Source organism: Cetorhinus maximus, chromosome 2 (assembly GCF_964194155.1).
Source record: "Cetorhinus maximus chromosome 2, sCetMax3.hap1.1, whole genome shotgun sequence".
NCBI classification, from domain to species: Eukaryota; Metazoa; Chordata; class Chondrichthyes; order Lamniformes; family Cetorhinidae; genus Cetorhinus; species Cetorhinus maximus.
Window position 1 is genome coordinate 93,442,987 of NC_135880.1, and position 26,629 is coordinate 93,469,615.

The window sequence follows — 26,629 nt, forward strand, 5'->3', positions numbered from 1 at the left end:
ATTGTTGACGCACTCACTAGAACACCCAAACCTAGCTAGACATGTGGAAGGTGTGGTCCTCTGAATGTACCAAGGAAATGCCCAGCTATTCATCAATTCTTTAAGGCATGTGGCACAAAGGGCCACTGGCCACAGCAGTACAATACAGCAAAGGCTGATGCAGCTACAAAAAGCCATGTACTGTTCCAAACAGACCATACACAATGGGTACCATCAAGCAATAAGAATGACCATCCGGTATCCGGACAGAAAGATATAAGATTGCCTAACCCAGTGAAAACAGAAGATATATCCTTAGATCTACAAGTTGACTTCATTGACATCAAACTTGAAGATGTTCTCCAAATTGATCTGGTACATTTTGCATAATACAAATGCCAGCAGCCACAAGAAGAAATGGTGAAAGATTTTACACTACAGAAACTGTGGAAAACCATAATTGAAAGATGGCCTCATTCAATTCAACATGTTCACAAACACATGAGACCATTTTGGCCTTATCAGGATGAGCTGGGCATCTCCTGGGGAGTCGTTTTTAAAGGCAGGCAGGTCATCATATTGGAATCTTTGTGACTTGATATTCATCAGCAACTTCATTATTCACACATGGGCATAGATTGGATGAAAAGACTCATAAGAGAGACAGTCTATGGGCTGAGTATGAACAATGACATTGAAGTTGTCGTCAAGAAGTGTGAGGCATGTCAAGAGCATATGTCAAGTCAACACAAAGCACCATTGATTCCACATGCAATTCCTACCCATCCTCGGTCCAAAATTGCATCTTTCATGTCTGTGGCACTGACTTCATCGTCATCTTTGACTACTTTAGTATCAGACTATTTGACAAATGCACAATACGTCAAGCACAACTGTTGCGTGCACTCTTAAGTACTATTTTCAGTTTATTTGGTGTACCTAGAGAGATAATGCTCTACAATTTATTGGTAAGCCAATATAGTGTTCAGTATATGTGTAATAAGTGGAATATTGATGATACTACTTGTTCTCCTCATTACTCTAGATCTAATGGTCTAGCTGAATGCATGATTTGCACAGTGAAATCCCTAATCCTCAAATGTAGACAGACCAAACAAGATCTACACATTGCAATGTTACATTTGAGAACAACACCTTTAAGTGCAACTATTCCATCACAGGTAGAGCTCATGTTTGGCAGACCAGTGTGTACCAATTTACCTACTATTATCCATTCTACTCTCTGAGAAGCTAGAGAGCAACTTTTAAAGCTACAATAAAAGATGACCAATGTACACAATAAAAATGCAGATATAGAATTGCCAAGTTTACAGTTGGGGCAACAAGTTCATATCCAGGATCCCACAGAAGGTACATGGCAATCAATCAAGGTGGTAAGGATTTGTTCAGAACTAAGGTCCTATGAAGTCATTACACAAAGATGCAATGGTGAGGCATAACCAAGGATAAATCAGATCCATTCCAGCTCCTCAACCACCATACAGTCCTATTGCAGCTAGGACAAGATCCCAAATGTAACCAGGAACAACATCCAGGAAAGACAATCCCACAGATCACTGAGTAATTAAATAAACATCCAGTCCAGGTTACCATCACAAGATCTAGGTGTACCAGCAAATTACCTTTATGCTTTAGAGACGCATAGATTCGTCAGTTCTATGTACTTATGTAACGGTAACTAAACATAAACATGTATTGTAAATAGTTATACTTCTTCGGAAGGGGAGAAAGTATCTTTAAAAAGAAAGGGGGATGTTGTAATATGGCTTTAATGGAAAGCAGCATGACATCACTAGAAAGGAAACGTGTTATGTAATCCAGTCTTCATTTCACTATTGCTTTGAGCAGGGCACACACAACTCTGATGTCTTCAAGCTTTATACCTATGTAGAATTGTTCTCATGTACTTAATGTTAATGAATCAACACACAATGTGTTTACCCAATCCTTTATGAGCAATTAGTGCCTTGTGTCTTGTCCAGTAAATAAGCCCAAGGTACTATGTCATTATAATAACACAACAGGTAGGAGGATCAGGGTTAGCACAGAATGGCAAGGGTAAGCAGCACTAGATATGTGGTAGCACAATGCAGCACTAGGTGTCATGTGAGAGAGTAGAAAAAGGAAAGAAAGGCAAGATTCCCAAACACCCTGTTATGGGTAGCCTCTCTATCTTCAATGTTGTGTGCCCTCTTCCTGCCAATGAAATCAATGGCGACCTCCTCCATTGGTTTCAGGATTTGCAGTGTAGTGTTCTTCAACTTTCCCTTTGGCTGTGTGCCAACTTCTTCTGTAAAAGGAATGGCGGTGGGTTAGCGTATACACTTTTAAAGAGTTTTGAAGATGTAATAGGCAATTTAGCAAAAACGCATTGGGCAGAATATTGCCGTCAGCGTGCAGGGGTGGACCCGACATGCTGACGCTTAAAATGACGTGCGATGATGTTGGGCGTGCATCATTTCAATATTTTGTTCGGCAGGCACGCGCTGGAGGCAGCTGCGCGCCCGCCGAACTGTCAACGGCCTATTAAGGCCATTAAAAAAGTAATTAAACTAGTTTAGAACACTGCCCATCCAACCTTAACATGGGTGGGCAGGTGAAGAGCCCAAGCGGCCTTTGTGTTTTTCAGGAAACCTCATCCACGGGCGGGATGAGGTTTCCTGAAGGTTTCATCAAATAAATAAATAAATTTTACATACTTCACAAACACGTCCCAGCTCATGTGACACTGTCACATGAGGGGACATGTTTAAATATACTTTTACTTTATTTATTGAAAAGTTTTATAATCCATTCAATCTCCCTGAGGCAGCTCTGTGCCTCGGAGATTGCTGTGCTCTTTCGCGTTCTGACCCGCCCGCGTAAAATGGCGGCGTGCAGCTGATCGCGGGCGGCGATTGGCTCCACACCTGCTCCCACCCAGCCCGCCCGCCATAGGAAAAATTCTCCCCATGCTGAGAGGAAGAAACAGCAAGTGCTGTCAAGAAGGGAAATAGTTGTGAGTGCAAGTAGAAGCAAGTGCAGTGAAGTACTCCACTAAGGTCAAAGGAAAGGCATGGGAAGCAGGAAAGGAAGGGCAGCTATGATGGGGTTAAAGTAGGAGTGCTGTAGGTCTCTACAGAGAGTAAGACAGATGTGAGCAGAAGTCTTTTTTATTCTTTCATGGGATGTGAGCTTCTCTGGCATGGCCAGCATTGGTTGTGTATCCCAATTTGTCCTTGAGAAGGCTGTTCTGATGAGCGTATGAAATTTCTTCCTGCATTACAGTGTCAGCCATTACTCATTTGGTAGCACTCTCACCTCTGAGTCTCCAGGTTCAAGTCGTACTCCAGGACTTGAGTACAAAAATCCATACTGACACTCCAGTACATAACTAAGGGAGTGCTGCACTGTTGAAGGTGCTGCCTTTTGGATGAGCTGTTAAACAGGTGCCCCATCTGCCTGCTTGAGTGGATGTAAAAGATTCCACGGTACTATCGCAAACAATAGAAGGAGAGTTAACTCCATGACCTGGCCAATTCTTATCCTTCAATCAATGTCACAAAAAATGATTGTCTGGCCGTTATCACATTACTGTTTGCAAGAGTTTTCTGTGTGTTTCCTGAATTACAACAATGAATACACTTCAAAAAACGATAAAGCACTTTTAGACATCTGGTTGTCGTGAAAAGTGATATGAATGCAATTTTTTCATTTCTATTTCACTTCAGCCATGTCCTAGGAACAATTCTGCTGATAGTGATCATGCAGCCATTCCAGAGCTGGGCCCTGCTGAGGCAGGTCAGGGGTTAATAGGGCACCTCAATATAGAGGTACCTTCAGAAAGGTAAGTTTTAAATTAAAGATCAGAGGGACCAAGTAAGCAAGCCTCTCCAGATGGCCCAATGCAGCTGCAGAGGTGGCGTTTCATGTCCGCGGCCCCCTCTTTGGGCCATGGAACCTCTGGCTCCATTGGTCCCTCACCCTCATGAAGCTGGTGGTCTCCCCAGGTGGTACGGGGCCATTCCTCTGCTGGCAAAACACTAGTGGCCCTGAAGAATTGATCCTAAGTGGGTTGTTAATTATTTATATTGACTGCTTGCCTCCCTATACTGACAGGGTTATCCACTATTTCCCCAGCCACCCAGCCTGCCACCAGGGAACCTGCTCTTGTTTCCACTGGAGAGGAACATAGCCTTCTTTCTGTAGCTCACCTGCTTGATGAGTACTTCCCATGGTTGCACTGAAGAATCAGGTTTTCCTGGATGACTGACTGATCATATCTAAAAAGTACAGCTCCCCTTTAAGGGACTATAGGTTGACTTTAAGCAGCTGCCTCCCCACCAAGTTTTCTGCCCCCCCGCCCCCTCCCGTCAGCTGTCTATTAAGATTAGTATTAGAAGCTCACCTATTCACTGTAAATGAGGCCCAACCATGCAAATTGCAGCAGTCTGCCAAATGCATTGCATAGATAGAGCAGATGCCCTGTCCACTGCATGCCCAATATACATTGGAAATGAAAATTGCCCCAGAAATTCTCGTGTTCCTAGGACTATGAAATTATAAAAATAATAAACATGCTTCCATAAACGTGTAATCTAATTTTCCATTACCAGATAAATGATTCCTGCTATACATATGTCAGCAGAGAGATAAACCACACTTCCATAAGGCTAATGTGCATGCTGCTGCAGCCACAGCAAAAATTGAGAATGTGCTGTTTATTATTAATTTATACGGTCCTGGTTCAATCCTTGGTAGCTAAATTGGAAAAGGAGGAAATGATCTGTCAGTGAGCATGCAGTTAATGTGCGATGGTTGGAAGAGGTTCTCTGAGCATCCACTGAATTTGCAGGAGATGAGAGAACTTCACAGAATTTCAGAACCTGTATGCCCGGCTCTACAGTGATCTTGGTGGGTATTTGAGGCCTCCCAGTAAGCGCATGGCTTCTTTAACAATTACCTGAGGTTCTTCATGTTTGTCTGCTAGGAATTAAAGTTTGAATTTTGGAATGCCATTTTGATCTCCAGAATTTAGTGAAACATTTATCCCCATGTTGAAGGTATTCAAACGTATTGTTTTGCACAAACCATTTCCAAACTCTGGAGTCACCAATTATGGCTAAAGTCCTCTTGATATCTGTGATTTGTCAAAAGCAATAAAACTGACATTATCTAAAAAAACAAACCTCTAAATTGATTTGAGTTCTGCAAGTTTTACAAAGGAATGGTGTTTAGTTCAAAGTACCTCAGTAGAACCAGTGAAGGCTACTTTATCTATGTCCATATGACTAGTTATAGTTGCTCCTGCTGTACATCCATATCCTGGTACAATATTCACCACCCCAGGAGGAAATCCTGCCTAAAAAGAAAAGCACTGAGTTAATATTCAAAAGACTTTAAGGTGCATTAGTTAAGAATGCATTGTGCTCTTTGGTTTTTAAATTACTTCAAACAGGAATTTAGAAAAAGGTTATCTAACTGCTGCAAGCTACCAACATTGATAAAATGCTAAGAATACATTTATAATCATGAAAATGGAGGACAATTAAAAATTTACTTATATATGGAGCTGTGGTTATCTTTCAGTGCAATAGAAGAAGATAGGTTACAGGTTTAAATAAGAATGAATAGCTGCTGAGTGCCACACGATAGGTCTGCAGGTAAGTCACCTATCTCTTTTTGCATGATAGTCAAATATGATATTATTGTTCTGGTCCTAATCCTTTTGCCAGAAGTGATTCAAAAATGAAAACCTTGTATGAGACTTTGATTTAGCATCACTTAAGAATACTTTGTCTTGTTTTATCTCCTCATATGGTGGGTGATATAGAAGCCTTGGAAAAGGATCAGAAAAGTGTCACCAGACTGATACCAACCTTAAAACCAGATAGATTTAAAAATCTGGCTGGATTTATTTTATAAATGTTTAAACTCCAAGGCAGTTTAACAGAAGTGTTTAAAATATAGAAGAAACTAAGCTCTGTGCATATAGATAGATTATTTCAATTAGAAAGGTTAGAGAGAACCAGAGGACATTATGTTTAAGGTACCCAAGGTTAGAACTAGGTCAGATGTCAGCTGGTACTTTTTTCACACAGAGAATAGTAGCTCTAAGGAACAAGCTGCCAGATCGTGTGGAGAGTGCTGATTCATTGCATTCCTTCAAAAGGGAACTGGATCAATTTCTAGCTGTAGCAGAGATCACAACATGGGGAAGACAGTTGGTAAACTGAGCAATATAAATCATTGTCAATATAGTCCCCTGGTGTAGGTTTGATGGCCCAAAGGAGTCAGAGGAATTTTCCTGCTTTTCTTGCCCCTGAATTGCTGGTGTTTTTTTTTATGCCTCACCCAAGTGGTAACATGACAAGCTGCTGGATAAGGAGGTGTTTTGAATCATGGGCCGAAATTTTATGTGCCGTGATCGGATACACAGCCGACCCAAACTAGCGTGCATTTTAGCGTTAGCGTGCACTTTCACGCTTGGCGCACAGGCCAATTGGCCAGATGGCCTTCATGATTTTTGCATCATTCTCGATCCAGGGTGGGATAAAATGCCCAGAGTATGCTTGAAGGTTGCGGAGTTATGAGTACTGCTGTCAATTGTTTGTAGTTGCATTAGAGGTAGTTTGTGGCATTTTTTGTGTGAAAATATCCTTTGGACAATACTACAGCTCCCAGAGGCAACTCCACAGCAGTTGTCAGCCTTCAGGGAGCTCATTGTAAATTGTCTGCCCCACACCTTCACTGGTCTCGTTTCCCACCTCTTCCCACAACTCCCCCCCCACCCCACACTGGCAGTGCTGAGCCTCTCTCAATGTGCGTTTCACACTGGCTGCCAGTTAATTGGCCAGCCAGTGTGAAATGGCATGTCAGTTGCAATTGCGGCCAGAATCACGTATCATATCCACTTCCAGGCGCGCCAATCGCACACGTATGACGAGGGCAAAATTTAGACCATGATGCTTAAGGCAATTGTGTGGCACAGGTTCAATGTATATAATGTTCATATGTTACTTTGTAAACTTCCTAATATTTCTCTCTGTTAGATACAGGATTACTAGCAAATCTGAAGAAAGGAGATACGCTCCTTTGGAAGAAGACAAATCTGTGATATTACTAATATGCCAGGCAATTTCCTGTTGTTTAATGGAGAGATTGCTGTCATGATAAGAGTATTTAGATCTCATTTTAAATGTTATACTTTATTTTGTATTTTGTAGACACTTTCAAAGTTAACATAGAATGGTAAATACTGCACAATTTAACACATTCAATAGTGGATAATCAGGATGTAACATTTTGGGGAAAATGACAAATTACGATAAATCTACTGTACTCTTATGTAAATTGTGGCTAAGACAACATATGCAGTTCATTTAGTCGACGTTGATTTATTTATGGGTTGAGGAAGAGTGGTGCAATTGGAATGGGGTTATGTTACCTTCCTATGGCATTGGTGGGAAATATGTTTCTGATCATGAAATTTATGTTTGTTTTCGATTGTAACAACAGGCACACAACAGGCTGTGGGCAGGTAAAGTGCATCTATTTCTCACCAGCCATTATTGCCACATGGCCTGAGCAACCTTTGAGGCCTGTGTCTCATTGGTGTGCAGACAATGGACTGTGAGTGCCCAACTGGTGCTCTGAGGCAGCGGGCTAGTTAGGGAGGGGAGAAAATCGGCTGACATTTAATTTAGCTTTGAAGAGTCTGTCCAAACTCACTAGGTGATTTGACTATTAGTTGAAACAGAACTTAATAAACAATAAGCATCAATTATGTTACAAGAGACAGATTTCCACAATTGCTATTCCTGAACGCAGGGGTAAACAGGAAAGGAAAATCAAGCTGAAAGCTTTAATATTATAAAATAATGAATTTTTGTTTAAAAGCTTGCATAATAATTCTTTACATTTTTATTTGATGGCTTCATACATCTTTTATATGAATAGTGCCTCCTTTGAAATTCTTTTTAAATAATTTTTTGTCTCCTGATAAAACAAATTGAAAGTGGTCCAATATTGTTGAAGCTATTTTGGTCATACACATGAACCATGCACTATAGGTTTTTAAACATTGCATAAGCAAAGCTATATGTTTATACAATACAGAATTGCCTTTTAAAATACAAGCTTGATATCTTTTAATGACAGCTTCTTGATTAACTCTTTCTAAAAAATATATATCAAACTTTCTTTCAACTTGAGGTCCTCTGGGCCTCAACCCCTCACCTAGATTTCTCAATAGAAATTGCAGATTCTTAAGGACATTTGAAAAACATTTAATGATCTGCAGAACTTTCGACTCAATAATATTTTTAGATTGGATAAAGAAACAAAGAACACAACTGTTCTGGTCATTTGACCGATCGCGTCTAAAAAAATAAAAGCACTCTTCCTGTGGAAGTTAATGTTTAATTTTCAGTGGTAAGAAATACCAACATATCAGTCACCCTATACATTTACCAAATGGGAACAATGTCACAACTGCTTGCTAAAGTTGACTCGTAATGAAAAATTTAATGTTTCTTATATCTGTACTTAAAGGAATCTCAGCACAACTTGATAATAATGCTGAGTATTTTGATTTTACTAGCATTGTGCAACTGAACATTAATGCTTAGCTTCTGAAAAGTAAGCTTGGCTCAGATTAACAGTTAAATTCACAAATCAGTAAAGCAGGATGCTTTGCATCCTTTATAGTAGCTCTTTACTAAGGTGCCTGAGGAAATTAACTCAAGCTTGACTTGACCTAGACCTTTAGTATGAAGTGAAGAAAAATGATCAACCAATTCCAGTTCGATGTCTAGAGTTCTAGTAAATAATTTACTTGTTGTGGCTTATGAAAGCCACTTTGCCAGCTAAATTTAACCATTTATAATCTACTTGACTCATACCAGAAGATAATAGCTGATACTAAATGAGCCAGAAAAAGATATAAAGAATTTTAACCTGGACTATGATGTAGCAGAGGGATTGGCATGAATATATTTTTAAAAATCGGAGTGAATACTTAAGTGTTATTGTAAATTATTTAGACATCAATGCACCCCAAAAGCAGATGTCGAGAAATTAGATTGTTCCTGTATTGGGGTGGGTGAGGGGTGATCTGGATGCAGCACACTGTGCACTCGCTTACTGAGGCCATTGGCAGGAACATGGCAAATTGATCCACAGCCCTCAATAGTATAGTTGCTGGTTGTGACCCCAGAGACAGCTCGCCAGTCATGAGGGTTAGCAAGATCAGTTTGCTGAGACTTCAGCAAAGGATGGAAGGGGTTGGGGAAATCTGGAGAAGAGAGAGAGAGCAGTGACCAACAGTTGCAGGTTTTAATATAGAGCTGTTTGTTGCATTCTAGGCAAACAGATTTCTGATTTGCATCCCAAGAGAAGCATTAGGCTGTTTATTAGCAAATGCAAGGGATCTAAAACATGTTTTGGGCAACCGCAGGAAAAACCTCTACAGCACCTGAACCAAAATAGCATTGGATGTGTTGGCCCCCCCCTAAATTGGACTTCTTTTCACTCATTTTACGCCCATAGAGCAGGCACAATGAAAGCAAATTTCACCCCTATAGTATTTTCATTCAGTTGGTGAACCTTATTCAGATCAAAACTGTACAATGAATTTCTATGAATCTATAGCTTTGTCAGTTGGGGCTGGGTGTCATTTTGGGACAGTTACACGGGTGGATATGAACTTACTTGAATTTATAGCTGCAGAAACATTTATTTGATTTAGTAAGGAACATGAATAAGTGTCTATTTCATAATTCTTAATTTTACCCAATTACCTCTTTGATTAAAGCTCCCATGTAGAGTGCGGTGAGTGGGGTTTGCTCTGCTGGTTTGATAACTACTGTGTTGCCACAGCAAAGTGCAGGAGCAAGCTTCCAAGTAAACATCAGCAGTGGGAAGTTCCACTGTAGTGACAAAAAATGTATTACATTAATAGTATCAGATTTTATTAATGATTATAGACCAGCTCTAAAGACATAATTACTATTGCCATAGCATAATATTCATATGTCATAATGGAATAAGAATTCACTGTTCATGTGTTTTGTGATATCATAAATGAATTTGTGAAATTTCCTTTAAATATTTCCTATAAATATACATCTCCAATAAAAATGTAATACATGATTAAGTTAACATTCCTGCACACTCAGCACAGAATTGAGCTGAAAGGGAATGTGGGTCAGAGATGGGGCTAGAATACAATTCTGTGCCCCACACTTGCTTTGGGCTGAATTTTATGAGAAGCTGGACTCCCCACACCCGGATAAAAGATAGAAGGGAAGGGAACACAAGACATGGGTAAATGTATGGGGGGTCTCGCTGGGTGCCTCGGCATGGGGTTAAGGGAAATGAGGGATTGTGGTGTTTGAGAGGCCAATGGGGGAGGGCAACAAGGGGTGAAGGGGTAAAACCTTGAGGAGGCCCTATGAAGGTCCCAATGGGCCGTTAAGGAGGGCCCCTCCCCATTGCCCATCACCAGCCTGCATAGGGAGACCCTCTGGGCTGGCTGCTTGGCATGGACCCCTCCAGCTGCTGGTTAAACCCCAGCAATGGTGCGACGAGGCCCTTAGGTATGAAATAAATGCCACTAAAGGGTCTAAATTGGCTTACTGGCTCACTGCTGATATAATTAGGGAGGAGACAAGGGCAGGTGGGTAGGCAGCAGGCAGGCTGCCATGGATTTAAAAAGTCCTGCCCCGCCTTTAAATCTGCCAGCAGGCGAGTGTAACATTCAACCCTTCAAGTGCAGCATTTTGCTGTGAATGTTAGATCGTAGAACTTACTCTATGGGCAGAATTTTACGGCTCCGCCGCGGCAGGAGAATGGCCATAAAATGTGGTGAGCCGTTCAAAAGTCCATTGATTTCGGTGGGACTGTAAAATCCTGCCCTATGTCCTAAAAGAAAATACTGCTAGAAATATTAGACAGAATCTTCACAAACATTTTTTTATGCTGACACACAAAATGGACAGTGAAATTCTTAACAAAAACAGAATTACCTGGAAAAACTCAGCAGGTCTGGCAGCATCGGCGGAGAAGAAAAAAATTGACGTTTCGAGTCCTCATGACCCTTCAACAGAACTGAGTAATATTAGGAGAGGGGTGAAATATAAGCTGGTTTAAGGTGGGTGGGGTGGGGGGGTGTGGTTGTAGGGACAAGCAAGCAGTAATAGGAGCAGATAATCAAAAGATGTCACAGACAAAAGCACAAAGGTGTTGAAGGTGGTGATATTATCTAAACGAATGTGCTAATTAAGAATGGATGGCAGGACACTCAAGGTACAGCTCTAGTGGGGGTGGGGTGGAAAGACTGACAGGGCATAAAAGGTATAGATTCAAAAATAATGTAAATAGGTGGGAAAAGAAAAATCTATATAAATTATTGGAAAAAACAAAAGGAAGGGGGAAGAAACGGAAAGGGGGTGGGGATGGAGGAGGGAGTTCAAGATCTAAAGTTGTTGAATTCAATATTCAGTCCGGAAGGCTGTGAAGTGCCTAGTTGGAAGATGAGGTGCTGTTCCTCCAGTTTGCGTTGGGCTTCACTAAAACAATGCAGCAAGCCAAGGACAGACATGTGTGCAAGAGAGCAGGGTGGAGTGTTAAAATGGCAAGCGACAGGGAGGTTTGGGTCTTTCTTGCGGACAGACCGCAGGTGTTCTGCAAAGCGGTCGCCCAGTCTGCGTTTGGTCTCTCCAATGTAGAGGAGACTGCATTGGGAGCAACGAATGCAGTAGACTAAGTTGGGGGAAATGCAAGTGAAAGGCTGCTTCACTTGAAAGGAATGTTTGGTCCCTTGGGCGGTGAGGAGAGAGGAAGTGAAAGGGCAGGTGTTGCATCTTCTGCGTGGGCATGGGGAGGTGCCGTAGGTGGGGGTTGAGGAGTAGGGGGTGATGGAGGAGTGGACCAGGGTGTCCCAGAGGGAACGATCCCTATGGAACGCCGCCAGGGGGGATGAAGGGAAGATGTGTTTGGTGGTGGCATCATGCTGGAGTTGGCGGAAATGGCGGAGGATGATCCTTTGAATGCGGAGGCTGGTGGGGTGATAAGTGAGGACAAGGGGGACCCTATCATATTTCTGGGAAGGAGGAGAAGGCGTGAGGGTGGATGCGCGGGAGATGGGCCGGACACGGTTGAGGGCCCTGTCAATGACCGTGGGTGGAAAACCTCGGTTAAGGAAGAAGGAGGACATGTCAGAGGAACTGTTTTTGAAGATAGCATCATCAGAACCGATGTGGCGAAGGCGAAGGAACTGAGAGAATGGGATGGAGTTCTTACAGGAAGCGGGGTGTGAGGAGATGTAGTCGAGGTAGCTGTGGGAGTCGGTAGGCTTGTAATGGATATTGGTGGACAGTCTATCATCAGAAATTGAGACAGAGAGGTCAAGGAAAGGAAGGGAAGTGTCAGAGATGGACCATATGAAAATGATGGAGGGGTGGAGATTGGAAGCAAAATTAATAAATTTTTCCAGATCCCGACGAGAGCATGAAGCAGCACCGAAGTAATCATCGATGTACCAGAGAAAGAGTTGTGGGAGGGGGCCGGAGTAGGACTGGAACAAGGAATGTTCCACATACCCCATAAAGAGACAGGCATAGCTGGGGCTCGTGCGGGTACCCATAGCCACACCTTTTTTTTGAAGGAAGTGAGAGGAGTTAAAGGAGAAATTGTTCAGTGTGAGAACAAGTTCAGCCAGATGGAGGAGAGTAGTGGTGGATGGGGATTGTTTGGGCCTCTGTTCGAGGAAGAAACTAAGGACCCTCAGACCATCCTGGTGGGGGATGGAGGTGTAGAGGGAATGGACGTCCATGGTGAAGAGGAGGCGTTTGGGGCCAGGGAACTTGAAATTGTTGATGTGACGTAAGGTATCAGAGGAATCACGGATGTAGGTGGAAAGGGACTGGACAAGGGGAGAGAGAAGGGAGTCAAGGTAACGAGAAATGAGTTCCGTGGGGCAGGAACAGGCTGACACGATCGGTCTGCCGGGACAGTCCTGTTTGTGGATTTTGGGTAGGAGGTAGAAGCGGGCCGTCCGAGGTTGGGCGACTATCAGGTTGGAAGCTGTAAGAGGAAGATCTCCAGAGGAGATGAGGTCAGTGACAGTCCTGGAAACAATGGCTTGATGTTCAGTGGTGGGGTCATGGTCCAGGGAGAGGTAGGAGGAAGTGTCTGCGAGTTGACGCTCAGCCTCCGCGAGGTAGAGGTCAGTGCGCCAGACAACAACAGCACCACCCTTGTCAGCGGATTTGATGACAATGTTGGGGTTGGACCTGAGAGAACGGAATGCAGTAAGTTCAGAGAGAGACAGATTAGAATGGGTTAGAGGAGCAGAGAAATTGAGAAGACTAATGTCACGCCGACAATTCTCAATGAAATTCTTATCTTTATGTGATTAAATTGTTCATAAATGAAGAAATTCTTATCTTTATGTGATTAAATTGTTCATAAATGAAGGATCGATGGCATGCGAACAACCTTGTAGGAACATAGGACTTAGGAGCAGGAATCTTCTAGCCAATGTTGTTCTTGGCCATGATATTTATCAGTAAGTCATTAATGAATTCAAATCAACTTGCATGTAATTAATGCAAATTAACTTTCATATTCACTAGAAATTGATCATGCACAACTAAAAGTTCAAATACAATTTACCAAATTCTTTGAAGTATCAAGCATTAATTGTTAATATATTGTCTCCTCAACTCATTCAAGCACATCTTTAATTCTGTTGCCTGCCAGACCATCTATAATATTACATAATTGAATGATTATTATGTTGGATAAATATTCAGGTTACACACTGAAGCATTTAATAAACCTTTTGCAATAGTTTATTGATGAGGAACTGATGATAACTGGGAATGATCATTTTAGCAAGGTAGAGTTCAAAAAAAAATGATGGTACTTCCTCTCCAATATTTACTTTATGTTGAAATCAAATTTGTGTATCATTACCATAGAGTTTATTTTTGTCTGTTACAGAAACTGCCTGATTTTCTCTATTCTGAGCACTGATTGGTTATTAATAAACAAGAAAATGATAGCACTCTTCTAAACAATAGGATTTTCTTCTCATATGAACGAATGTGACCCAACGTCAAAGAGCATAAATTGAAATAGTTTTGCATTTGGATTTGTGTAATGAAACTACCCAAACTCATTTTGTTTAGGGCCATGAACAATCATTGGAGACAGCAAGAGAAAGAAAACAGGAAAGAGAAAGAGAAGGAGAAAGTGGGCTTACACCTCAGCAACAATGTGCATTTATAGAATGCCTATAATGTGGAAAAACATCCCAGGGACATAATCAGGCACTGAGACAAATAAGGAGTTATCAGGGCAAATAACTAAAGTTTTATCAAAGAGATAAATATTAAGGAGAGTGTTAAAGGAAGTGAGATAGCTGGGCATATGGAAAGATTTTAGGAGGGATTTACATGATTATCTTCAGTCCAAACTAAACTTGTAGGTAGCTCCCAGAAGTGAAAGTACAGTTTTTTAAAAGATGGCACAAACTAGTCCCCATGTTATAGTGTTATATACAGCTGACTATTTTGTTACTTCATACTCATGTAGCTGGAAGTCAAACACCTTACAGTGCCTTTCTGGAACCTTGGTCAAATAAAATCAAATCACAGTTGTTACTCACGGGTATAATTTGTCCACACACTCCAATTGGTTCGTGTCTTGTAAATGTGAGATAATCTCCATCTAATAGAAAATATGGAATTAAACTAATAATTTCATCACGTAGCTTAAGCAAACATTTGTATAGTTTTGTAATTCAGAAGTAGTTTTTAAATTAATATGGACAATAGAGTATTGCTGAAAAAAGAGACATGTCTAAGCTTTTTGTCTTGCACTCATCAGGACACTTGCAAGAATACCGATATAAGGGGAAAATAACAATTTATACTGTATGTGAAGAGTGCTGATTGGTTGGCAAATGGCATTGCCATGGAGAATGCACCAGTTGATGGTGACTTACAGTTAACTGCCAAGCATTAAAAAAAAAAAATTAAACCAGGCAGCTTGACCCTGATTGGTCAAGGCATTGCCCTGAGGAATAAGTCAGTGAGTGGCGATCACTTATTTTGTTTAGCTGAAACATGCCGTACATGTTCTTTCTGTCTGCAAAGAGCAGGGCCCTGTGTATTAATATATGTAGCTTCTAGTACACGCAAATACACTGCAATATGAGCTGACTGACAATCTTAAATTGGTTGTCAGCATAATTCCTAGCACATTGAGAATTATTTAGCAAATGTTGTCCAATCACAGAATCACATTGGACATTGTGTTGACAAGACAATGCCTTGACCAATCAGGTTCAAACTGTCTGGTTTAAGTTTCAAACAAGCTTGGCAGTTAACTGTCATTCACCAGCAGTGGTGTATCCTCCATGGCAACACCACTTGCCAGCCAATCAGCACTCTCTTCACATACAGTATAAATAGTTCTTTTCCCCTTATATTGATATTCTTGAGAGTGTCCTGATGAGTGCAAGACAAAAAGCTTAGACATGTCTCTTTTTTCAGCAATGACTATAGACAATTGAAGTATATTTGACAGAACATGTACTATAAGTACAACTAGATCATATATTTCTACTAAACTCTTTAGTTTAAAATTGATTACTTGTGATTAATTAGCATTTGAAAATTAAACATAATCCTATTGCATTCATCTACTATTTTAACAGTATCATTAACCCAGTCATTAATATTACTAAAACCTTTTAATGGCGTTTATAAGTGAGATTATTTAAAAAGAAAGTCCCTATCTTAAAATCTAAGTTCAAGCTCCATTTTATATGACAGATACCAGCCTCACCACAGCACGAGCATAGTGGGAAGCATAGACCCAAGTAATTGTCACTGTGGGCAATAGAAAACAACATAGCATATGTTAATTTTTACAGTTATGAATGGACAGGAACATCAGCTCTCTCAAAATATTAATAATAATTAAAAATTAGTAAAAATGTTGAAAAGCTTTCTGGCAGTGTTTTGGAACTTTTAAACATGGCTTTTGTTCAGACTAGAGTTTACTAACTTGGTGCAACACTCAAGAGATATGATATTACCTCTTGGAAGTAGTTTTGTACCCCTCAACTTTCTGGTACTTAGAAATCAAATCATTTTCTCAGTTAAATTGCTGCTTTAATGTGCATGAAAAATCACTCAGCATCAAAATGAAAATGAAAACATAATGATATAGTTACAGTACGCAAGCATGAGATAACATTGCAGATCCCTCATAATAAGTAAGAACATTAAAAGCCCTTCGCCAACATATTGAAACATTGTGGGTCCCTCACTGTAAGGAGAAACAGCATGGATCTTTCAGAGTATGGAGGAATTCTGTGGATCCTTCACAGCATGGAGGAGGAACTATGTAGATCCCTCACAGTATGGCAGAACACTATGGACCCCTCACAGTATGAGGAGGAAGAGTGTGGATTCCTCACGTATGAAGAGGAAGAGTGTAGACCCCCCACTGTATGAGGAGGAAGAGTGCGAATCCCTAACAGAATGAGGAGGAACACAGTGGGTCCCTCACAGTATGAAGGAACACTGTGGGTCCCTCACAGTATGGAGGAACACTGTGGGTCCCTCACAGTATGGAGGAACACTGTGGGTCCCTCACAGTATGGAGGAACACTGTGGGTCCCTCACAGTATGGAGGAACACTGTGGGTCCCTCACAGCATAGGAGGAACACTGTGGGTCCCTCACGGTATGAAGGAACACTGTGGGTCCCTCACAGTATGGAGGTACACAGTGGGTCTCTCACAGTATGGAGGAACACAGTGGGTTGCTCACAGTATGGAGGAACACTGTGGGTCCCTCACAGTATGGAGGAACACTGTGGGTCCCTCACAGTATGGAGGAACACTGTGGGTCTCTCACAGTATGGAGGAACACTGTGGGTCCCTCACAGTATGGAGGAACACTGTGGGTCCCTCACAGTATGGAGGAACACTGTGGGTCCCTCACAGTATGGAGGAACACTGTGGGTCTCTCACAGTATGGAGGAACACTGTGGGTCTCTCACAGTATGGAGGAACACTGTGGGTCTCTCACAGTATGGAGGAACACTGTGGGTCCCTCACAGTATGGAGGAACACTGTGGGTCTCTCACAGTATGGAGGAACACTGTGGGTCCCTCACAGTATGGAGGAACACTGTGGGTCCCTCACAGTATGGAGGAACACTGTGGGTCCCTCACAGTATGGAGGAACACTGTGGGTCCCTCACAGTATAGAGGAACACTGTGGGTCCCTCACTGTATGAAGGAACACTGTGGGTCCCTCACAGTATAGTGGAACACTGTGGGTCGCTCACAGTATGGAGGAACACTGTGGGTCGCTCACAGTATGGAGGAACACTGTGGGTCCCTCACGGTATGGAGGAACACTGTGGGTCCCTCATGGTATGGAGGAACACTGTGGGTCCCTCACGGTATGGAGGAACACTGTGGGTCCCTCACGGTATGGAGGAACACTGTGGGTCCCTCACGGTATGGAGGAACACTGTGGGTCCCTCACGGTATGGTTAAAAATAACTTTTCCAACAATTTACTGCCTATTTTATGCTAAAAGTTAAAACTTCTGATGCCAATTTATCCTTAAACAAACAATGTTATTCATATCAAGAACTAATTTACTAAGCTTGAGTCTACAGGTCTGAGACTGAGTTGATTTATTTTCAGTTCAAATCAGTGCTAGAAACATTCTGTGGTTTCATTCCAAGGACGAGAAATTATTTGAAAGGTTGAAAGCATATTTTTACTAGTTAAATTATATTTGATGTTTAATTTAGTTGTGCTTCCTTTGTTCTGCTTTTTGGCCTCCCTGGAAATTATCAGATATTTCTGCAACATATCTTTTGAAAAGTCTCCTTCCGGCAATGGGAGGGAACATTTTAATTTATCAGTTTATAATGCCAGTTGGCTTTTTTTAATGGTACTGTCATACTGCAAGTATCAGTTTGGATTGAAAGCAGCTTAGAAAAATGTTAAACTAAGTTTGCTGAAATTTTAATATTAGTGGCAAAAGGGTCAGTTGATTCTTTGCCAACATTAAACAGTTTAGAAATAAGGTTAAGAAGTATCCAGGGAACTATTAAAAAGCTTTCTTTGCAGCAGTTGTAGCTATACAACATGGGACCCAAGGACTCAAGTAATTCTCACATACTTGCCAGAATTCAGTTGAATTTACTTCACCCTGAATAACATGTAGTTACAATAATGTAACAAACTGTAAAGTATAATTGATATATATATGCCTAAAATAACAGAAATATTAAATATCCTTGAGCCAAAGAAAGTGAAAGTGTACTGTTCACTGTTACAAGTCCAGTACATGTACATGTAACTCCATGGGGCAGAATATTGCACTAATTGGGCAGGCGTGCGCCCGACCCGAACAAGTGTAAAATGACGCGCGATGATATCAGGCGAGCATCCTGACGTCATCGTGCACTCACGTGATATTTCAGTCGGCGGGTGCGAGCTGGAGTCTGCAGCGCGCCTGCCAACAATTAACAGGCCTATTAAGGCCATTAAAGATCTAATTAAATGAAATTTTTTGCTGCCCATCCAATCTAATGGTTGGCGAGCAGATGAAAAGGCCAAGCAGCCTTTGGATTTTTTGCAAAACGTCATCCATGGGCGGGATGAGGTTTTGATCAGTCATTAAAAAACAATTTAAAATTTTTCAAACTAATTTCTAAATGTCCCTTCTCATGTGAGTCACATGAGAAGACATGTTATAAACATTTTTAAAATCTTTCTTTTTTATTTTCAAAAATCTTCATCTCCCTGAGGTAGCTCTGTGCCTCGAAGAGCTTTTCTTGCACGCACTCATGCGCATGCACGAACTTCTGCGCTCGCCCTCCGCCCCCCTGCAACAAAGGCAGCGCTGCAGCGCGCGTTTCACACTGGGCTGGCCTTAATTGGCCTGCCAGCGTGAAATCGCAGTCAGGCCCTGATCGTGGGTGGCAGTCACTTTCGTGGCCGCCCCCAGGCCCACCCACCCGACGAGGGCAAAATTCTGCCCCTTGTATCTTGTAAATTAGATGCAAAACTCTGCCATGGAAACCCCCTATTCTTAGTCAACTACTTGTTTATACGTTGCTAAGGATACAAAAGAATTGAAAACCTATTTTTCACACTACCTAATGATAACTCCAATCGCCAATAAAATCACCAATAGGATAGACCAGGTTTCTGGTCTCTAAATAACCTCAGCTGTCAGGGTGGTAGGGGCAGTACAATTTCTGGGGTTGGGGGTGGCATAGTATTCCAAATCATCTATGCTGAAAAGTGCATTAGTGCAATTTTGGTAAACATGGAATTGGATTCCACTGTGATGCCCCTCAAAGGTGAATGGTTATACTAACGTTTACTATTTATGCTCATTATGATGAAAGACCACTTCCACAGGAGTTTATATTGGTGCTTTTGGATCCATACATTTGCACGAAATCAATGTCTATGGCAGATTAGAAGGGAAGAAAAGTAGCCAAAGCTAAAGATCTACAATTATGACTCACCTTAGATAAATGTGCATTTTGAGAATAACTTGTTAATAACTTACTTATAATTGTCTAATAATATAACTAAGTGGCTTTTCTATCTAACACAGCTATTCAAGGATTAGTGAAGTTTAAGACCTGTACTGGAAGTAACAGACAAGATAATTTTGTTTCTGGTTCTGTGAAGCTTGAGATTAGAATAATTTGGCTAAAAATAAACACTCTTCGAGAAAACATTCTTACATTATTAGAAAATTCCCACAGTGTTTATTTCAAGGTTAGACGAGAACATTAATTCAACACAATTAATGAACATAAATAAAACCTTACCCACAGGGATGGTACGTCCTTGGATTTTGTCAGCCCAGCCAGCATAGTAACGCAGTGTTTTAATTGAGCCATCTAAGTCAACAAAGTATGCATGAAGGAAGAGCTTTCCAGAGTCAATAGATTCTATTGTCTTAAATAAAAAGAAAAATCTGCCAGTCAGTGATATTAGTTCAATGAACTACAGTTAAATCAGCTTTAGCTTTCCAAGAGTGCCAGAAGCTATCCCTAATAAGAAGTTTAAAAATTCATTGCTGAAAAAACATTTTTTGTTGAAGCATTTATGTGTACTGGAAGCTACATATATAAATACACAGGACCCTGTTCTTTGCAGACAGAAAAACGTGTACACACATTGTGCCTGTTTCAGCTAAACAAAATAAGTGACAGCCATTTGCTGGTTCATTCCTCAGAGCAATGCCTTGACTAATCAGAGTCAAGCTGCCTGGTTTGAATTTCAAACAATGCTTGGCAGTTAACTGTTAGTCACCATCAACCGGTGCATCCTCCATGGCAAGACCTCTACTGATCACAGTCCACTCATCAAACAATCAAGACTCTCTTCTTATACAGTATAAATTGCTATTCCCTTTACGTTTGGTATTCTTACAAATTGCACTGATGAATTGCAAGATGATAAGCTTCGACAAAAAAGCCTGATTTTTCAGCAATACTCAAGTTCTGTACTACCAAACGACTATTAAAATTTCACCTTAATTTAAGGTTAACTAACAGAAGAAACGGTGTAAAGACTTTTATTAAATAATCTAGCACAATGACCTTCAGTGTAATTGTACCATTCCATGAATCATGTGACACACTATTTTGTGATAATCACAAAAGGATCCCTTTGAGTGTTAGATCAAAATAGTTGATGAATGTAGAGCTAACAAAACAGCTGCATTGAAACTTGTCAGTAACCTTTGGGTAAGTATTTAAGACAGAGTAATTCCATTTTTTCCTGACATTTAAATTTGTCCTCATATTAATTAATTCAAGTCATATAACTCAAATACTTAATGGGATGCACAGGTACTGCTGCAATCAGGAAGTGTGAGGGGGTGCATGGAATGGGGGGAGGGTGCAGAGGAATGGAGTGTTGTCTGGAGGGCAGCAAAACAGATTTGAGTAGTGCAGCTCTGATGATGAATACATTTTCTGGAGCTGCCTGATGACCTTTGAGAATAAAGGTGTATTTGTACAGAAATTTTGGTCAGGAATTAAAGTATAGAAGTGAGTGCGAGTTGGAGGGAGCTCAAATTCCAACATTTCCTCTTTTCCACAGAGTCAACAACAACAACACCAACTTGTATTTATACAGTGCATTGAATTTAGTAAAACATCCCAAGGCACACATTTTCATCCTTGTTTTTAAATCCCTCCATGGCCTTACCCCTCCCTAACTCTGTCATCTCCTCCATCCCTACAATCCTCTGTGATATCTGCATACCTCCAATTCTGGCCTGTCAAGCAACCCCAATTTTAATCCCTCTACCATTGGCTGGCATGCCTTCAGTTGCTTAGGCCTTAAGTTCGGAATTCCTTCCAAAACCTCTTTGCCTCTCTACTCCTCTTTCCTCCTTTAAGAAACTCCTTAAAACCTACCTCTTTGACTAAGGTTTTGGTCATTAGCCTTAATATCTCCTTGTGTGGCTTGGTGACAAGTTTTGTTTGAAAATTGCTCTTGTGAAGCACCTTGAGGTGTTTAACTATGTTAAAGGTGCTACATAATTGCAAATTGTTGTTGTTCATGAATGGCATCCCTGTAGCAGTAGGTAATCACTGAGTTCATACTTAAATGAGCCACATAGAGTGGATGACGGGGGACATTGTTTGTGACTGAAGCAGGCTTGATGGGTCAAATAGCCTTTCCTCATTCAATGTTTTTTGATGTTTTAATTCTTCCTTTCCTGATACAGGTTTAGTTAATCAATTGATCCTAACTCTTAATGCTTTAAAGATTCGGACAAGGATGAGAAAGGGTGTGTAAGAGGAATTAGCTGCAGCTATTTCATCATATAAACAAGCTTCAGGAGAATTTCTGTGAGAGTTTGTCCATTATAGTTTCAGTGGGAACCCCAGGAAGAATGGAGACAATGGCCATTTTTCTGAGGTTTTCACATGGTTTTTCCACTGATGTCTGGAAGATAACCAAGAGGACCCTATTGAAATTCATCCCCATAATCATGCTTACTAATTTTGTTTTGACTGCATTTGTTATTTACCTTGAGAATTTATGATAAGGTATAAATTTTATAATTTGGCATTCCCTTCCAGAACTTTATGTCATGGGCAGGTGTACTAGGAAGTCAGGTGTAATAATTACTACATCTAATTTGCATTTGAAAATAGCCCCAACTGTGAATTCCCAATATATACTCCTGTCATGCTAAGAGATACGCTGGGTGTGGTAAGATATACACTGGTGTGCTAAGATAGAAAAGTCACCCAATGGTTTGCAAATAAGATTATATTGAGAGAATAAATCATTTAAAATATTACTGGGGAATAATTGGTCATAACCTGATACCTCACATTCCATTGGGCTGAAAGGAATACTGAACGTTATGCTCAGTATTAAGCACAATCACAGCCATTTGAATTGTAATTACAATTGTGATAGGCAAACATGGCTGTCAACCAATCATCTTGCACACAACAAAGTCTCTTAAATAACAAATAAGATAAACAATCAGTGGTCTATTTCTGGTAGTGTTGGTTGAGGGACAAATGCAGAACAAGGGCTGAATTAAAGTCCCCATTGGTGGGTTTGAAGGCAGAGGGGATTCATAAATGCAACATGTGGCCTGCCTGCCCCAACCTGTCTCCCATTTCTCAGGGTGGTGGGGGGCCTTGGCCTGTTGAGGCCCTAAAGTGGCCATTTAAGTGCTTCACCCCCGCGCTATTATTTTACCCACAGCAGGGGAGGCCCATGCCAGATGGGTGGCCAGCAGCTTTTACTGGGTGAGCTGGTGTTGGGCAAGAGTGGGGAGAGACCTTCTCTGAGAGTCCCCTGTGCCTATCGGAGGCAACCCTCCCCTCCAAACCCTCCCTTTAATCCTCCCCCAACAGAAGCATGGGAGCTACTCATGCAGCTCCACCTTGGACATCTGATAAGGAATAAAAGAAGCAGCACCAGCATGAGCAGCAGCCACCTTTTCCTCAACCACCTGCCACACCACAAGACAAGAGGGATGAACAAAGAGTTCCAGCCCAACAGGAGGATACCCCAACACAAGATATATAGGCAGATGACTAGCTTTCTCAACATGACTGAGAACCAGTTTCTCAGAAGGCTCAGAATTTCCTGTCATGTGGCTCCTGGAAACCTCCTGGAAAAAGAGCTCCTGCCAAGTGGACCAGGTGGCCAGGCATTTTCAGTGGCAGTCAAAGTCACCCCCAGCTCTACTGGTGACATCTGTAATATCTCGCAATCTCTGTGCCACGTGCATCTCCAAGGTGGCGGCAAAGCTTTGTTTGCCAGAATTGGCACCCTTTGCCAATCAGAATCACAGAAATGTTACAGTGTAGAAGGAGGCCATTTCACCCATAGTGTTTGCACTGGCTCTCTGAATGAACAATTCACTTAGTGCCTTCTCCCTGTAAAACATGCACATTCTGCCTTTTTAGATTCACTTCTGAATGCTTCAATTGAACCTGCCTCCACCACAGTTTGAGACAGTGCATTCCAGACTTTAACCACTTGCTGTGTGAAAAAACTTTTCTTCATGTTGGTTTTGCTTCTTTTACCAATTACCTTAAATCTGTTCCCTCTTGTTCTCGATCCTTTCATGGGTGGGAACAGTTTCTCCCTGTCTACTCTGTCCAGACCCCTCGTGAATCTGAACACTTCTATCAAATCTCCTCTCCGCCTACATTTCTTCAAGGAAAACAGTCCTAACTTCTCCAATCCATCTTCATAACTGAAGTTCCTCATCCCTGGAACTATTCTCGTGGATCTTTTCTGTGCTCTCTCCAATGCCTTCACATCCTTCCTAAACTGTGGCGCCCAGAAACGGATGTAATACTCCAGCTGAGGCCGAACTAGTGTCTTGTACAAGTTCAACATAACCTCCTTGCTCTTGTACTCTATGCCCCTATTAATAAAGCCCAGGATACTGTATGTTTTATTAACCTCTCTCTCTCAACCTGTCCTGCCATCTTCAATGACTTATGCACATTTACACCCAGGTCTCCTGCGCCCTGTTTAGAATTGTGCCCTTTATTTGATATTACCTTTCCAAGTTCTTCCGAATGAAAATTGAATGAAACTGAATCACTTCAGATTTCTATGCATTGAACCTCATCTGCCACCTATCCACCCATTCCACCAACTTGTCAATGTCCTTTTGAAGTTCAACATATGAATATAGGAACAGGAAAAGGCCATTTAGCTCATTGAGCCTGCTCCGCCATTCAATATGATCGTGGCTGATCGAACAATTCAATACATTTTACCCACACTATCCTCATAACCCTTTACACTGTTGTTAATCAGAAATCTATCAATCTCTACCTTAAACATACACAATGACTGAGCTTCCATGGCCCTCTGGGGTAGAAAATTCCAAAGATTCACGGCCCTCTGAGTAAAGAAATTTCTCCTCATCTCGGTCCTAAGTGGCTTTCCCCTTATTTTGTAATTTTGTCCCCTGGTTCTAGACTCCCCAACCAGGTGAAACACCTTACCTGCATCTACCTTGTCTATTCCTTTAAGTATGTTGTAGGTTTCAATGAGATCATGTCTCATTCTTCGAAACTCTAGAGAATACAAGTCCAGTTTCCCCAAACTCTCTTCATAAGACAGTCCCGCCATCCCTGGAACAAGTCTGGTGAACCTTCATTGCACTATGGCAATAATATCCTTCCTGAGGTAAGGGGACCAAAACTGTACACAGTACTCCAGGTGCGGTCTAACCAAGCTTCTATATAATTGAAGCAAGACATCACTATTCCTGTAATTAAATCCTCTTGCGATAAAGACTAACATTCCATTAACCTTCCTATTTGTCTGTTGCACCTGCATGTTAGCTTTCAATGATTTATGGACAAGGACATCCAGGTCCCTTTGTATATTTACACTTTCTAATCTCTTACCATTTAGGAAATACTCTGCACATCTGTTCCTTCTACCAAAGTGGATAACCTCACATTTTTCCACATTATAATCTATCTGTCACTTTCTTGCCCACTCATTAAGTCTGTCCAAATCCTCCTGTAGCTGCTTTACATCTTCTTCACAGCACACATTCCTGCCTAGCATTGTATCATCCGCGAACTTGGAAATATTATTTGGTCCCCACATCCAAATCATTGATATATATTGTGGACAGCTGGGGCCCAAGTATTGATCCTTACGGTATCCCATTAGTCACAGCCTGCCAACGCGAGAATGACCCATCTATTCCTCATTTCTGTTTTCTGCCTGTTAGCCAATCCTTAATCCATGCCAGTATATTGCCTCCTATCCCATGTGCTTTTATTTTGCTAATCCACCTCCTGTAGGGGACCTTATCAAAAATCTTCTGAAAATCCAAGTATACTACGTCCATCGACTCTCCTTTATCAATTTTGTTAGTAACATCCTCAAAAAACTCCAACAAGCTCATAACACATAATTTTCCATTCGCAAATCCATTCTGACTATGCCCAATCAGATCACGATTTTCCAAGTATTCATTTATCACATCCTTTATAACAGATTCTAGCATTTTACCCACTACTGATGTAAGGCTAATGGGTCTGTAGTTCCCTGTTCGCTTTCTCCCTCCCTTCCTAAATAGTGGGATGACATTTGCTACCTTCCAATCTTCAGGAACCATTCCAGAATCTATAGAATTTTGGAAAATTAACACCAATGCATGAAACCTCTTTCAACACTCACAAAACTTGGAAGCATTGTGAACGGTATCATCTGAAAACTTTGAAGTTGTGCCCTGTACACCAAGAGGTGGTATTTTACAGCCCTGCCCGCCATCAGGTTCGTCCAGTTCCGTCGAAAGTCAGTGGACTTATGGCTGGGCTGCCGAATCTCCTGCAGCAGGTCCCACCATGAGAGGGCTGGAAAATCCCGGCCAAGGTCTAGGTTATAAATATGTAGCAGGAAAAGCAAGGATCCCAACACTGACACCTGGGGAATTCCACTATAAACCTTCCTCCAGCCCAACAAACATCCATTAACCGCTAGTCTCTGTTTATTATCACTATGACTATACTGTATCCATGTTGCTGCTGTACTTTTTATTCCATGAGCTATAACTTTGCTCACCAGTCTGTTGTGTGGCACTGTATCAAATGCCTTTTGGAAGTCCATGTACACCACATCAACTGTATTGCCCTCATCAAACCTCTCTGTTACCTCTTTAACAATTTCCAGCAAGTTAGTTGAACACAATTTTAAGAAATACATGCTGGCATTATTCAATTAATCCACATTTGTCTATGTGACTATTAATTTTATCCTGAATTATTATTTATAGCAGTTTCCCCACCACCAAAGTTAAACTGACTGGCCTGTGATTGCTGGGCTTATCTTTACACCCTTTTTTTGAACAAGGGTGTAACGTTTGCAATTCTCCGGTCCTCTGGAACCAGCCATGAGTCTAAGGGAGACTGAAAAATTATCGCCAATGACTTTGTAATTTTCACCCTCACTTATCTTGGGTGCATCTCATCCAACCCTGGTGCCTTATCCACTTTAAGTACAGATAGCCTATCCAATACCTCTTCCTTATCAATTTCAAACCCTTCTAGTGTTTG

General features: G+C 41.3%; 1 protein-coding gene across 2 annotated transcripts in view; it reads right to left on the reverse strand.

Annotated features, from left to right (window-relative positions):
* The window catches only part of LOC144695973 (aldehyde dehydrogenase 1A1-like), a 116,057-nt gene that overhangs the window by 36,475 nt on the left and 52,953 nt on the right, over positions 1–26,629 (reverse strand). For both annotated transcript variants that reach the window (XM_078567112.1, XM_078567120.1), the window contains exons 5-8: positions 19,874–20,003; positions 14,654–14,715; positions 9,780–9,908; positions 5,228–5,341 (exon numbers count right to left, since the gene is read on the reverse strand). In XM_078567112.1, the coding sequence (XP_078423238.1) occupies positions 5,228–5,341; positions 9,780–9,908; positions 14,654–14,715; positions 19,874–20,003 (435 nt within the window). The remainder of the gene's footprint in view (positions 1–5,227; positions 5,342–9,779; positions 9,909–14,653; positions 14,716–19,873; positions 20,004–26,629) is intronic.